This window comes from Triturus cristatus, chromosome 4_1, assembly GCF_964204655.1.
Source record: "Triturus cristatus chromosome 4_1, aTriCri1.1, whole genome shotgun sequence".
NCBI classification, from domain to species: Eukaryota; Metazoa; Chordata; class Amphibia; order Caudata; family Salamandridae; genus Triturus; species Triturus cristatus.
Window position 1 is genome coordinate 277,804,823 of NC_140585.1, and position 15,931 is coordinate 277,820,753.

A 15,931-nucleotide genomic window follows, 5' to 3' on the forward strand; every position below is an offset into this window, starting at 1 on the left:
GACTCTGTATATATTGTTCCCAAATAGGTACAGGGTGTACAGAGTCCACAGTCCCCAGAGGTTTGGCAGAGGCTAAAGTTAGATATAACCTTACTCTCTAAAGTGGTAGCTTGGTCGACCAGTAAGGCAGTGTCAGAGGACAGTGTTAAGCATTTGTTGCACACACTCAGTCAGCAAATGGTCTCACACACTCAATAACTGAACTCTAAGCCAATGGTTTATATATAAAAAATATATGCTTGTTTTATTTTAGAACCAACAATAGGTATTAAAATATACTTTCTCAGAATGAGATGCTTTATATAAATACTTTTTGAATGTGCAATTGGCTTTTGTAGAAAGTTACAAGTGGTTGCAATAGGCAACACAATTTTAAACGCAATAATGCATTGAGTTCAATGGAAGTTTCAAGTTATTTGCAATAGATTACTTTTAGGATTACTTTTGTGATTCCAGGACTGGATCCTAGATTCAGTCCTGGGACAGTACTTAGAAACAAGTGATAAAAGTCGACTTAGTTACTGTTATGATTTTTAGACAATATTTTGCTATTTTAAAAGTTGACACCTTAGAAAATATTTCATAGAAAACAGTAGATGATTCCCTATAGAAGAAAATTCAAGTTGCTGGTATAGTATGTTCTCGTTACTTTTGTAATCCAGTACTGGGTGCCTAGACTCAGTACTGGGACCTTTATCCAAAACAGGCAAGTAATTACGTTTTTACAATTTATACGATTTTTAAAGAATATTTAAAGTTTGCAGAAATCGACACTTAGAAGAAATTTTACAGAAAAACAGTCAATGGTTTCATATGGAATAAAATTGGATTACTGGTAACTACGGTTGTGAATATTTTTCAGAGTCAGTGCTGGGTACCAAGATCCAGCACTGGGAGCTCACCTAATAGCAGGTGAGTTTCTTTTTCGTTACTCGGCTGATTTTTGGTGAATATTTTAAGTTTTGAAAAGTCCACACCTAGAAGAAATTTCGGGAAAAAACAGTCAATGTTACCCTATGGAGAAAATTGAGTTATCGGCTTTAAGGTAAGTACTCGACTGGCAGAGTTAAGGTTCTGGGCATAGACTCAGGGGTCTCCCAGGGTCAGGTAGGTACAGTTGTTACACCCTCAGCGGCACAGGGGCAGCCGGGTGCAGAGAGAGTTAGGCCAAATGTTATCCTATTGGAGGCAGGGGGCCCTTGGTTGGCGGCTGTGGGAGCTGGGCTCCTGGTCACTTGCTCAGGGCAAATGGGGAAGTAGATAGGTGTAGAGGTTACACTGCCAGGGCCACTCGGGCGGCTGGGTGCAGGGTGCTTTTGAGCCTTCGGGCGCTCAATTGATTTCAATGGGAAAGCTCCAGTTTACAAACAGACTGCAAGCTCGTGGACGAAGATTCTTCTGGTGCCACCACCACTTCGAGAGGTAAGTTGGGTAGTTGGAGGATAGGTAGGTACCCCGGAGTTGGGCACAGGGGGCTGAGGGGCGCCGGGTGCAGGGGTGCCTTTTGGTGTCGGAAAATCTTAGCCTCTGTTGATCGCGGTTGGGGGGGGCACCTGGTTCTGAGGCTGCAGGCGTCGTCAGGAGCATCGAGGAAAGTCCTTGGGTGCCGGACTCGGGGTCGCAGTCGCCGTGGGGTCGTCCTCGTGGTCTTTGTTCACTCCGGCACAGGCCAGGCTTGGCGGGTGCAGAGTGTGAAGGGTTCGCGGTTCCGGGCTGATACCAGGGATTAGAAGCAGATTTTGAGTAGAGCTTCTACTCATGGGAGTCCCAGGGGCTTAGAGCCAAAAGGTAGCCAGGTCCTCTGGGGTTTGTGAGGTTGCTGGCCACAAGAGATGCCGGGTTGGAGCAGGTTCGGGGGTCGACAGGCCGGTAGGGCTGGGGCCAAAGCAGTTGGTGTCTTCCTCTTCTTAGCAGCTGCAGGGCAGGTCTTCTTTCTTCTTGCTCTTCTTTGTATTTTGGAATCTGGAATCTGGGGAAGGAAGGTTCAGGGTGCCCCTAAATACTATATTTAGGGGCATTACAGGTAGGTGAATGGCAGGGACCAATGGGTCCCTGTCCTGGGGTGGGTACATCCCCTATCCTGCCTCTCTCCTGTGGGCGAGGGGCAGTAGCCTAGTCCTGATTGGGCAGGGCTCCCCATCTTCAAGATGGCGAGGGCCCGGAGAGGTGCTTCACCTCGCCTCCCCCACCTGAGGGGTGGGGTTGGCAGGCTGGCACATCCCCTGTCCTTATTTGGGGTTTCCGGCCAAGCTTCCCGCCAGAGTGGGGGGTTGCAGTGGCCTGGGGAAGCTCACAGAGGCAGCATGCCTTTGAAGCTTCCCCCTGCCCATCCTGGGGGAGGGGATCTAGTACCTCGCCCAGGATGTGCATTGTTGCAGGTCCAGGAGAGCAGGGGCTCTCCTACCCAGGGGTCCAGCAACATGTCTGCTGTGTGGCAGCCTAGGCAGCCTCTCAGACCAGACGTGGATTGTAGGTTAGGTTTCAGGGGGCATCTCTAAGATGCCCTCTGGGGTGCTTGGTACATTAAATCCCACACTGGCATCAGTGCGGGTTTAATGTGCTGAGAAGTTTGATACCAAACTTCTCAGTATTCAGTGTTGCCATTATGGTGCTGTGGAGTTCGTGTTTGACGAGCTCTCAGCACCATGTACTCTTAAATGGCAGCACTGCACTTACACTGCCCAGGAATGGACCTGGGTACTGTAGGGGCACAGGGCTCCTGCTCCTGTGCCCACACCACTGGCATAGGGCACCCAGCTAGAGGGGTGGCTGATATATGCCAGGGCAGTGTAGGTGGTGGGCATGGCACACAGGGATGTGTGCCATGTCGACTCTTTGTTTTGTCCCGTACCCAGACACTCAGCCTTCAAGGGCAGTGTATGTGTGTTAGGTTACAGGGCCTCTAAGGGTGGCACAATGAGTGCTGCAGCCCTTAGAGGCCTTCCCTGGTCACAAGGCCCTGGGTACCTAGGGTACCATTTACCAGGGGCTGACATGTGGCCAGGGTTTGCCAATTTGGGTTTTAGGTTTTTAGGGAAGGAACATAGGCCCTGGGCACCTGATTGGCAGGAGTCCAGGGCACACTCAGTCAAAGTACATTCAGCAATTCAGCAAAAAGTGGGCGCATACCATGCAAGAAAGATGGCACTTTCTCACAAGTAGTGCTTTCTGAATGTGCGTACCTGTAGAAAGCCGACTCTCTATATACTACACCAAACAGAGGTATAGTGTGCAGAGTGCAGTAGATCTACAGAGGCTAACGTAGATAATACTAATGCTCTCTTTGGTGGTAGTGTAGGCAAGCAGTTAGGCTTATCAGAGGGTAGTATTAAGCATTTGTTGTACACACACTGGCAATAAATGAGAGACAATGAATACGAGACGCGTTTATAAAAATAATACTTAGTTATATTTATTTTGCAGAACGTCAGAGGTAAATACGTTTTTCAATAGATATATTTTTCAGTTTAAAAAATAGGCGCAGTGCAATATTTGGACTTTGCAATGTTAATCTAGGGGAGGAAGAAAACATTCAGCGTACACAGAGATAACATTGACTTACAAGGCCAGTCTTCGGAAGTTAAGGTCAGTACTGGGCAAGGTTCAGTACCAACAGTACACCACCAGCAGCACAGGGGCGGCCGGGTGAAGGGTGCTAACACAGCGTTGGGTGCACAATGAAAAGCAATGGAGACAGGCCAAACGGGAAAAGGGCTGCAGGCTCAAGCAAGAAGGCCGGTCCCAGGAATCCAACAGCTTGAGAGGTAAGTTGCCGTGATCGGGGATGTAGGGACACCTTTTGTCCTCTTCAACATGGCCCAGAACGGAGGGGTGCTAGGTGGCTTTTGGTATTGGAAACGGTTTACCGGAGCAGGTCGCGGTTTGGGCGGTGGGGGGGGGGGGGGGGGGAGAAGGAGGCTATGTGCAGAGACTGCAGGCGATGTAAAGAAGTCTGGGAGAGGTCAGCTCACTGTGGACTCGAGCTCTGGGGAACCTTGCAGGAATCGGTGGGCCACTTAGACTCTGGTCAGAGTTGGAACCGGGGGCAGGCTTCGCTGTTCTTAAGGTCGCAGAGTCTTTGCTTTAAAGATGGTTGCTTAGTAAACAAGTCCGCTTTTCTCAGGGGATCTTGGTCTTTATCACAGACAGGCAGTCCTTCCAAGGTTCTGGAGTGGCTGGGCTGCAGGACGAGTCATCTTTTAGTGCAGAAACGCCGAGGGTTTCAGGCAGGTTGGTAGGGCTGGGGCCAAGACAGTAGTTCTTTGCAGTCTTCTCTGCTGGTGCAGCTCTGAGTATCCAGCTCTTCCTAGGTCGCCAGGAACTGAAGTTCAGGTTTTGGGAATGCCACCTAATTACTAGTTTTAGGGATGTTACAAGGGAATGACAGGTAGTAGCCAATGGCCCCTTACCTGGGGTGTCTATACTCTCTATTATGCCCACCTCCTCTGGAAGGGGGACATAGACCCTGATTGGATAAGTCCCACCATCTTCAAGATGGCAGACACTGAAAAGTGTACTTCGCCTCACCTCCAGCACCTTAGGGGTGGAGTTGGCCACGGGGGGGGGAGGGGGAGGGGGCACACCTCCTATTCTCTCTAAGTTCTCCCGCCTGCCCTCCCAACAAAAAGGGGGTGAGGACAGGAAGGGGGCCTGCTCCCTCTAACAGGAGGCTGGGGTCGCATTACAAAGGCAGCAAGGCCTTTGAAGTTCCCCGCCATGGTTGGCTCTTCTAGACCAGGGGGAGGTGTGAACACCTCAACCCAGGAAAGGTATTCTTCTCGACCTCAGATCACGCAGGCACTCTCCCCATGATGTAAGAACACCATCTGGTGGTAGCTGGCTGGCTCAGGCCAGTCGGTGACCACACTAAAGATTAGTAGTGTTCAGGGGACTCCTAAGGTGTCCTCTGTGTGCACTTTTCAATACATCTGATACTGGAATCAGTGCAGGTTTATTATGCTGAGATATTTGGTACCAAACATGCCCTATTTTAGTGAAGCCATCATGGAACTGGGGAAGTCGTAATGACAAGTGTCCAGCCCATGTACTTACTATGGCTTCCCTGGTCACTTACAATATCCAGGAATCGACCAATATATTGCAGGGGCATATCTGCTCATGTAAATATGCCCTCACAGGAGATAGAGAGTACTCTGCCTTAGGGTGAAGGCCTGCTAGAGGCGTGTCTTACCTATATCTCATGCAGTGTCTAGGGGCTTGGCACACAGGGATGTGTGCCATGTCGAGACTTCAGTTTTGTCTGCACCCAGACACGCAGGCTGCAGTGACAGTGTGCATGAGCTTGGCGAGGGGGTCCCTTAGAGTAGCATAATTCATGCTGTAGTCCTTAGGGAACCTCTAAACCCACAAGGCCCTTGGTACTAGGGGCACCTTTCACTAGGGTCTTACATGTGAGCTAAATGGGTGCCAATCGTGGAAACGACAGGTACAGTTTAGGGAAGGAAATCTGGCACAGGGAACCTGGTTGACAGGGACCCTGTGCACTTGCAGTCGAAGCTACATCATTTTCCAGGCAAAAAGTGGGGGCTAACCATGTCCAAAAAAGGTACTTTCCCACAGTACCAAAGCCCACAAAGCTGCCTGACAAATATCCAGAATAGATACTCCGGCTGCCAATGCAGTGGTGGCAGCCTTGTCTCTTGTGTAACAAGCCAATAGACCTCCCAGAGGCTTCTTCTTGGTAGATCCTGATGTAAAGCATAATCCATCGAGAGATGGTCAGCTTCTGTACTGCCTTTCTTGCACCAGCAAACCGCACAAAGAGCTGATTGTCCACTCAATGTTCTTTTGTGCCATCAATGTAAAAACTCAGTTCATTTGATGGAGTCTCTCTCTTTCTCTTTTGAGTGATAAGCTGAAACAAAGAACATGAGAAAAGTGATAGCCTGACAGATGTGAAACAGGAATACCACTTTTGGTAAAAAGAAGCTCGGGTCTTCAACTCAAACTTATCGGGGGGAAAAAGTGGTATAAGGCATGTGAATAAAAAAGACCCTGAAGCTTGCCCATAAATAGAGCTGACATTAGGACAATGAGGAAGACTATTTTGAGATTCAGGCGACGTAATGAACACTGTGCATCAGCTCAAAGGGAGTACAAGTTAAAGGAAGAACCAAATTTAAATCCCACTGTGGCATCACAAAGGGTTTCAGTTGGAAAAAAGGTTCCAAACAATGTTGCAAACGTTTTAAAAATATCTCATCACAACAGGCGAATTGAACAATGAAGGCTGAGCTATTAATGTCCAAAACCTGACAGAGAACAAGTTGCCTTTAACAGTGTTCAAAGCAAATCCTTGCTGGGCCAGGGACAGAAAACAAAACAACTTCAGGTGGAAAGTCAAATGAGGTCAATGGTAGTTGCTCAATTCCTATGGAATTTCAGATTCGATAGGCCTGGGTGCAACACCCTGCCCTGCTGGTGCGACAAAAGGTCCCCCTGAAGCTTGAAAGGAGGATAGACAGCATGCCTAGGAGTTTCAGGGACCACGGTCTCCTGACCCAAACCGCTGCCACTAAGATAACTTTGGCCCAGTTGTTCACGATTTTCTTCAGAACTCAGGGCAAGAGAGGAAGTGGCAGGAAGCCATGCAGGAGTGTTGAGCTGTGCTCTAGGCGGAATAAGTCTCTGAGAGGGCCCCTTCTTGGGAACTCAACGCTCAAATGTGCTGAAATGGCTTGATCTTGTCAACGGCAAAAAGACTGAGCCAGGAAGGAAGACACCCTAGTCCACCTCCGAGTGTAGCTGCCATTCGTGGCCTAGTAAGATTCAGCTGCGTTGGTCCGTCCTGGTGTTTCGAGATTAAACCAGAGAAATTCCTTGATCATCCAGCCCCTTCCAAAGCTGTAAAGCCTATTGGCACGAGAATGCTAGCTACAGTACCACATGGCGGGAGTGTTGTCAATGAGCACCTGCTTTCCTCTGATGGTGGGCAGAAAGGCTTTCATCACCAAGCAAATTACCCTCAACTCCAACAAACTGAGTTGAGCTTCCGCCGTAGATCAGAAGCCTCTGGTCTCCACCTCTCCCAGGTGGCAGCCCCAACGCAGAAGCAATGCATCTGTTGTCAATTTAGAGTGAGATAAGGAATGGGGTCTGACACTGACCCAATGGAGGACAGCAGCAACCACTGCAGGTCTATTGAAGTCGCCTCTGAAATCTGGATACAATCTCCTCTAAAATCTGGATACAATCCATCGGATTCCCCTGGTGCTGTGCCCACTGGGACTGCAGGTCCCAAAGCAGTGCCGACATGAAACATTGGGATCATAGCCCGAAGATCCTGAACGTATTGCTTCAGGGGAAAAGCACAAAACTGTACTGTATCCAGAACAACTCTGATAAACAAGACTGTCTGTGGAGGATTCAGGTGTGACTTCGGAACGTTGATAATGAACGCCAATGATGCCAGGAGGTTTACTGTCACCTGGAAGTGGTTGAATACTGCATGGGGCGAGCTGGGCTTCAACAGCCTGTTGTAGAGGAAATGAAAGACTGGAACCCTTGACCTCAGACTATGTGCTACAACCACTGCTATCGCTTTCATGAACACCCGATGGGCACCGGTGAGGCCAAATAAGCACCACAAACTAAAAATTCTCCTGGTCCACATAGAACCGCAGGTAGTGCCTGTGGCCCCACAGGCCAGGGATATTGAAATAAGTGCACTGCATGACCACCATCCAGCCTTTGGGGTCTAGGGCAGACAGGACATGGAGTAGCACGAGCATTTTGAATTTTTACTTCTGCAGGAAGACACAGAGAACAAAGATCTAAAAATAGGACAAAGGCCTCCATTCTTCTTTGGCACAAGAATGGAGTGGGAGTAAAACTCAGTTCCTACTTCCAAAGGCCAGAAACCTTTTGATGAAAGGCTTATATTTCCTGCTGCAAGACTGACCTGTGGTCCTCCGTCGCCATGCTGATAATGGTGGAAGGTGCAGCTGGAAAGAATTGGAGGGAATAGCTCTGGTTGAAATCTGTAGGACCTACTTGTCAGACGTAATGGCAGATGTCTGTGTGTGTGTGTGTGTGTGTGTGTGTGTGTGTGTGTGTGTGAGGGGGGGGAGGGAGGGGGGGAGGTGGCGTCAGGGGAAGTATTGAGCTGCCTGCTGTCCCTGATGTCCAGGGCAATGTCGTTGCAATTCATAAAAGGACTGGGAGACCTGTTGGGCTGACTGCAAGGTTAGACATTGGCACTGTAGGAAACCCTTACCCAAAGCCTCGAAAGGGGCGGCGAAATTGCTATTGTAACCGTATGGGTGGGGCAAAAACCTTTGCTAGAAAAACAGACATTTGAGGTGAGCAAATTCAGAGTGTCACTGGTGTTGAAGGGTGACTCTATACAGGAGCTGCTCTCCACCTAAATTAGGGTACTACCCAGAGTTTTGTGCTTCTTTTTTTCATAATTTATGTAGCACTCTCAGCCTTAAAGAGTATTGTTTTGACTTATGCTGGGTGCTCTCTTGTGTCTGGACAAAGCTAAATCTCTCTGAAGAGCTAGAATGATAGCAAAATGTATGTCAAGGGTTGCTTTTATTCATTCCAGGTTGGCTTGGATGTTATGTTACCAATCCAAAGCTGCAAATGTGCCTGGAGTGGTAAAAGGCTTTTGTCATTTTAGAGCTCGGCATGGATGGCAATGTGCTAATTATATGATTAAAGACTTTGGTGTAGAAATGGTAAAAACGTTCCCCCTTTCTAGCTCGGCGTGGATGGCACTGTGCTAACCCAATGCTTAAAAACTGTGCTAGAAAAACAGACATGTGAGATGAGCAAATTCAGAGTGTTGCTGGTGCTGTAGGGTGCTCTATTCAGGAGCTGCTCTACCTCTAAACTCGGAAACTACCCAGAGTTCTCTGCTTCTTTTTGCATAATGTATGCAGCACTCTAAGCCTGAAAAGAGTATTGTTTTGAGATATATATATATATATATATATATATATATATATACACACACACACACACACATACACACACACTTTTTTGGGACCCCCCGCCCCCTGGGAAGTCACCCACATTTTCAATTTACTCTTTACCTCCCTTAACCACTACCCAACCCTGGTCTCTAAAATTAATCTTACCTCCCCTTTAACACTGCCAGCCCATTAACCTTAAAATGACCCTTACCTCCCTTTACCACTACCCAACCCTAGATCCTAAAATTACTATTACATCACCTTTACCACTGTCCAACCCATAACCCTAAAATTACCCTTACCTCCCTTTACCACTGCTGACACCTCTAAACTCCACTACCCACTCAAACTTTAAAATGATGCTTACTGCCCGATGGAGAACAAGAGAGCGGCTGAAAGGCACAATGACACCCTTGTGCCCTCTCTAGATTTCGAGAGTGGCAGGAAGGGGCAGATGCCCACTTTGTTTTCTTATGCTTCTCTTTAGAATGACTTGAAGATTTAAATTGCAATGACGATCTGCTGCTGGAATGACTTTGGGAGTGGGGTTGGGACCTTACTTTTGACTTCGGCCATTCATGTCTTGGAGTCCTTTGATGCTTTGCAACATACAGCTTTGACTTGTCGGCTTGAATGGCCTTCAAATTCATCTAGACGCAGTCGTCACAGGCCCTGGAATCGCTCTCCGAACCCTCAGCACCATATACATCGTGAAGGTATGTCACAGACATCTGTTTGCAATAGTCCCTACATGGCTTGCACTGTGTTGTCTTCGGAGATGACATTTTCCCTTGCACTGTTGATTTATTGCCCAAAAATGATCTTGAAAAGACTACGGAGTAGCTCTAGATCTGCGCCTTAAGGTGTGGAAAAAAAGGGACTGATGTCAGCACACAATGGTGGCACTCAAGTCCTCTTCAAAGCGGAGCCACATGACGCAATCTACCAGTGTGCAGGAATACTGCTCTAAAGGTTTTCAGAACCAGCCTGACAGCCTGGGAATATTCACTAGGAGAGGAATTTGTGGTTAGAAGTATCCAAGACAAATTTAGTTATGAACCTTTTCTTACACGTTTGGTTTACGGTTGTCATCTAAATAGTATGCCTGTTCAAAACCAACATTATAAATGTTGCTACAATGCTCCACATTTTAACATATGTAGAAAATATGCACATTTTAGTACGCATTACACTTTCCCTAACCTTTGCCAATGGAACCAAGAGGTTCTCCCAAATTTCTCTGCCTCTATGACATTAGAAAAAACTTTTAAGATTTGCCTCTGTAGGAACGTCAAATCCTTTCCACTTTAAGGCATTCTGGTTGATTTCATGTCTTAGTGCCGCATGCAGAAGAATGACAGGTTGGTTCAACTTTGAAGAAAACACACACCATCACAAATAAGAAAAGAAAACAAATTTGCAACCGCAGTTCATCATGTTAACGTTTTCTGAACTCGTGAACATTGAATAAGTATGTGGATGAAACCATTTACAAAGATAATTGTGCACCACCATCTTTTAAACATGTATGTGTATCTAAAGGCAAACTAAAAAATGAAAGAGGGAAGACCAGCAATATAGTTTTGCAGAAAGAAAATTGGAATTCACAGATGTCCTGATTTGTCAGCTGACTGTTAGTTCATTTCGCAATAAGGCAATACGATCTTAAAGTAGAGTAGCCACTGTCCTGCTTTTCCATGGCAGTGGTAGGTAGTATTGTGTATTCAATACAAATTCTTCTTTGGAGAACTAGGATTTCAAGTATCTTTTCATGCTCCGTTATTAGATTTTAAAGGATGTTCTTACACATTCCCTCTCATACGGCAAGAAATATCAAAGAAGTTAGAGCTGAGGGGAAGTGGATAACCACAATACAAGTGTCAACTAACCAAAGAGGTTTCACAGAGACACTAAGCCAACCTAGGTAACTGTTCTGCATTCTGAGTCTAAAAAAACAGTGCCTCACAAATGGGTGGACTGATCCCTTTGAAAAGGTGCAATAGTAGCTGCTTTTCCCTTTGTTTAATGAGCCATAGGCATTCCTTAAATGCTTTGGTGGTCTTCAAAAGCATGTTATGAAACCAAACACAATGTGTTGGGTACAGACTGCTTAGACATCCTCGCATCTGTCAGGAGGAAACCATGACTAAAACAACAGATGATATTTTCTAGTTACCCATGTCTAACCTAAGTAGCATAGGGAACTCTTCACACGTTGGAATGCAAGGGGATTTTCTGCTGGCGAGGAAGGGTTTGGGGGACTATTAGGTAGCTATATATTTTGATTTAAATGGAAACCAGAGACAACTTCAGAGAGAGGAATTTGGGTCTATGGAGTTCTGCTTACTCTGCATGCATAAGAGACAGCATCTAAGAAGAGATCTTTCTAGAAAACACTGTCTCACTTAGTGCATGGGATCAAAGAGAGAACCCATCAAATATGGAAAATATGATGTTTACCTTCTAAGAGAGAATAGGTTTCTTACTGGGTGAGACATTTTAGGCCCTCTAAATATCTTTAGTCACTGACCCTGTGTAGAGACAGCTGCAAAATTGTAGACCCAACTTTCTCAAATACCGAAGGCAGTACAATAACCATGTCTTTCTGGAAAAAAAGTGTGTTACACACTACACAAGGAATGAGTTGCAACACCTCTTCCACTTGTAAATGTAGGACGATCTAGTATATTTGGCCTCTTGATTTCTTAAACAATGGCCAAACAGCCTCTAGGCACATTTATATGCCCAGATTGGAGACACTGAGACGCCAGATCAACACAATCTTCGTTTCGAAGTTGTCTTGCAGCATTCTATCTTGTGTCCTGTATAAAAGGTCCAGACTGCACAGCACTGTCCTTTGCAATTGATGCGACAAGAAAATCAGGCCTGGAATTAGCGAGGGCAGTGCAAGTATGATCATGCTGGTCTTGGACTCTTTCAGGTTAATGATCACCTTTAGCATTAATGATAGTGGTGGGAAACACATCTTTATCAAGTTCATAAAAAATGCATTAATCCTGGTTCACAGTACCCGGACATTAAGACACTGAAGACAGCAGTTTCAAACGCCTTTCGAGATTTTTCTACCTCCATCCACAGTGATGGAATATTTTCTAAGGAGCGTTACTGCATATCTGTTACCTCGACTGGTATTATCTATTACTGTACATGTTAATATGATGCATATCGGTGTTTTGTATACTCAATTGTTGTAATGCAACGTTCGATCACAGTGCTGCTCAGGGGTTCATTGTTTCTGGTGTATAATTTGAAAAATAGAGTTTTTAAAAAATAACAGAACTTAACTGCAGAGGACTCACCTCTGACTTCATGTGATGACTTGAAGAGCATCGGGTTTGCTTTTTTGTTTTTGGCATATGGACAGCTGTGATGGAAATATTTCTGATGAGGAGCCACGTCAAAAGATGGCTACAGGTTGCCATGAGGCAGACCCACAAATCAGCCCTTCCTGTTTGTTTGGTTCGTACAAAATCGGTGTGTTATCCAAAATGATTTATAATTTTTACAATTTTCCTTTTCTACAGACAAGTTTTACACATTGTTAGGATCCTGAGAAGGGCTGCTACCTAGTGGTGCTTATGACTATTAATGAAGAGCGCCCTGCGAAATTAATTTCTTTCTGACAGTGCCAAGCAAAACCGGAGACGTAACCTTTATTCCTCTCAGGAATGTACTAACATTTCTGATACAAATTGGGCTGATTTTGAATGCACATACCTTTGTTTTTGTTATTTTCTTACCTCTTTGTTTATCTTGTTTGTCTCTGCGACACGGTCAGTAATCACAAAACTATGCATGGGACGGGCTGGTATCGGCTGCATGGCGATGAGCTGGATTTTGCTGGGAAAACGCCTGCTGAGATCAGATGAATGGGATACCCGGTCCACATGCTCAAAAATAGCTGCTGAAGAGTGCTGCTCATTTCCACTACTTGTCTGCAGGACTCCTAAAAACCCAGGGTGATGTAGGAAACAAAATGTAAAAGAAAAATGATATGAGTGATAGCAAATAAATAGTCATAGTTATATCACACAGAACGTACTGGTATGCAGACTTGACAGGATATGGCTAACTGCAAATCTGAGAAATCATACTAACCACTTTTAACAGGCTTGCGTGTTTTACTTTCCTGGGGAGGCACTGGTGCCTTCACAGTTTCTTCTGCGGACTCCTTCCCGCTGGACTGATCACTTCCGGTAGAGCCAGCATCTGACGGCGTTACTCTACACAGATATGAGGGGAACAAAAAAAAAAACAGCAAATGGCCACACATTAATAGTCAATTGGAATAGTCAATTGGAGCATGATTCCTCTGACCGTTTTGCATATAATCCCTCACCGCATTTGAGGCACCGGACAGCAAGGACATAAAACTGGATGGGATGCCGGTGATCGTTCAGCAAAAATGATAAGTATCAATGATGCACAGATACAACAAATGTCAGGCTACGCAACCCTATTAGCATTATTGTGTTTAGGGTCTACTATAAATCTAGTCATCTCCATGTGCCTTTTATTTAGAACCAGCAAAGATACATGGCTTATAAGAACAGATGAGCAGGTATCATTTTTGACTTACGATGAAGTCGTCATTCGGCAGAGAAAGAAGCTGAACCTAACTTACATTTTGGAAAGCTTTGAGACTGAATATCATTGGGTGTCACCATAGGGTACAAACACTAGAATCCTCCTCTTCCAACATGAGGATATGACAGCTGAAAAATGATCTATTCTTTTCTACTTTTAAACATATATCGCAAATGTTATGAATTACTTAAAAGAGGGCTAACTTTGCACAGAAGTGTCTTTGTATGTTTCCCTAAGGTTAGCATTGTTTGGGCCTTACAACTGTTCAACTAGGCTGATGCATTTCCTTGCCAGTGGCCAGCAGAGAGAAGAAAAGCATTCTCTTTCTATCCAGGTAAATTACAGGGTGTTGGTTGTTCTGTATAGCTGCTCTTCCAAGTGATTAAAGGTCATGCTCAAGAGGAGTGCAACTTCATTTACTTATGTGCAGTTTTATATAGCACAAACCAGACCCACCAGAGCAGCCGAAAATGTAATATAGGATTATGAGGGAAATGTGAGTATACAAGAACAATTTACAATAAAAAAACATACTGGCATTAAATAAGGTTAAATGCACAAAGCAAAGAACAAATGCTAAAGAGGATTTCTCATGCAGAAAGTCAACCACGTCATTCACACTGAACAAGTTGCTTACCTTCGGTAGCGCTCTTTCTACTAGATACTTAAGCTAGCCTCAGATTCCTCATTCTCACTTTAGAATACTCAACAGGTGCTATACTGGATCCAGAAAGATTTTACCAGCAATGCTCTTGCATGCCGCTAGGTGGTGCAGTGCAGCTCCACACCGACTTCATACTGGTGCAGAAATGATTAGGCCTGGGCTAAAATTCCGTTCTGCTCGCGGAAATTGCGTTAATTTGACATTTTCACGTTCCGCGGAGAGCGCGAAAATGTCAAAATTTCCGAGATCCGCATTTTACCGGAAATTTTTTGCTTGCTCGCGCTGTAAAATAATACATTCTCGCGTGCGCGCGATCGCCTTACCTGAATCCCCGCGTTCGCCGACAAGTTTTCCCGATCCAGTTGCGTTCTCCACGAGATGTTGGATTGTTGGTAGCCATTTGCGCTGTCTCGCGACAGTTCGCGCCCGCAGTAACGTCATTCGTCGCGCGATCACGTCTTTCTTCTCGCGATCATGCACCGCGAGACAAGTGAAAATAAGATGTCCGTGAGCAACCGCATGGGTAAGTTGGCGAGCCGCGACCACGCAGAAAATACAGCGAACGGGCGGGAAAAAAACTTCCGCATCTTCACGATATTTCCGCGTGTTTGCGGAGATTTTTAACATTTTCATTATAATTTGCGAAAGTGAATTTCGCAAATTCCGCCCACCCCCAGAAATGATACAGCAAAGCTGCATACAAGCGCCAACCATGCACGCTGATGCCAGTTTCTTGCTTGTCTCTTTCTGTGCCCTCAGACATGGAGCATGAACAATTGGTAGTACCAGTGTGTAGATTTCTAACTTGGGATTTTTTGACATGTTAAAAGGAGGTCACCCCACAGAACGTGGAGGTGGGAGGGCAATGAGGAATTTGCAGTTAAAGTAACCGTCAGAAAAAGTGCTACCAAAAGGTAAGTGTTCTTTTGATGGATACTTTTAACTACAGATTCCTCACCAGCTGACACAGGCATTACGAGGGCAATAGACCAGAGCCCTGACTTGACTACGGTGACGTCCGTGCTGTGTGCTTGTTATTTTTAAAATATGAATTGTTAAAATTGTACTGCTTTTAGACCTGTATTTAAATTGCACTGCTCACCTCACTGATTGTAGCCTCCCCCGGTCCGCCGCGGCTGGTGCCGTTTGTGCGGAGGGGAGCGACTCCACCATTTTTCCCTTCCCTCACAGCTCCAAGGTGAGGTTACCATTCTAGTCACTGCGGCAGTCCCGCCCACTTCCAGCAGCCAAAGGAAGTGCGCAGAGCGGACGCGCAGCAGCGGCGTGCCAAAGGCAAGCCCGTCTGCGCCCGACCATCCCCAGGCGCCAGTCACTCTGCCCGTTTTTTGTCTTCTTTTTCCCCTAAACATTACGGTCTTATCTTAGCCCATATCAATTCCAGGGATGATGATCATCAAATATACCAGCCGGGAGTTACAGTCCTTAAACAAAACTTGTTCCCGGGGAACATACGCCTTCCCTTCCTCTACCACCGATATTCCAGAGTACTTGCACACCACTAAGGCAGACGTACCAATAGTGCACAACACCACTCTCCCACTGCCCACTGCCCACCGGTGCAAAGTCAAACTCGGAGCAGTTAAAGGCACAATATTGTAACGCAAACTCCCTTCCCAAACACTCACTTGAAGTCTGGTCTCTACTGGAATCGGAGAAGCCAGACCTCTGTTTTTTTTACTGAAACATGGCTAAATGAGTC

The 15,931-nt window shown here is 45.9% G+C and overlaps 1 protein-coding gene across 4 annotated transcripts in view; it reads right to left on the minus strand.

The window, feature by feature from the left end:
* KIAA1549 (KIAA1549 ortholog) overlaps window positions 1-15,931 on the minus strand; it is a 746,373-nt gene that overhangs the window by 166,432 nt on the left and 564,010 nt on the right. For all 4 annotated transcript variants that reach the window (XM_085652039.1, XM_085652040.1, XM_085652037.1 and 1 more), the window contains 2 exons: window positions 13,059-13,183; window positions 12,701-12,906 (listed from right to left, as the gene is read on the minus strand). In XM_085652039.1, the coding sequence (XP_085508165.1) occupies window positions 12,701-12,906; window positions 13,059-13,183 (331 nt within the window). The remainder of the gene's footprint in view (window positions 1-12,700; window positions 12,907-13,058; window positions 13,184-15,931) is intronic.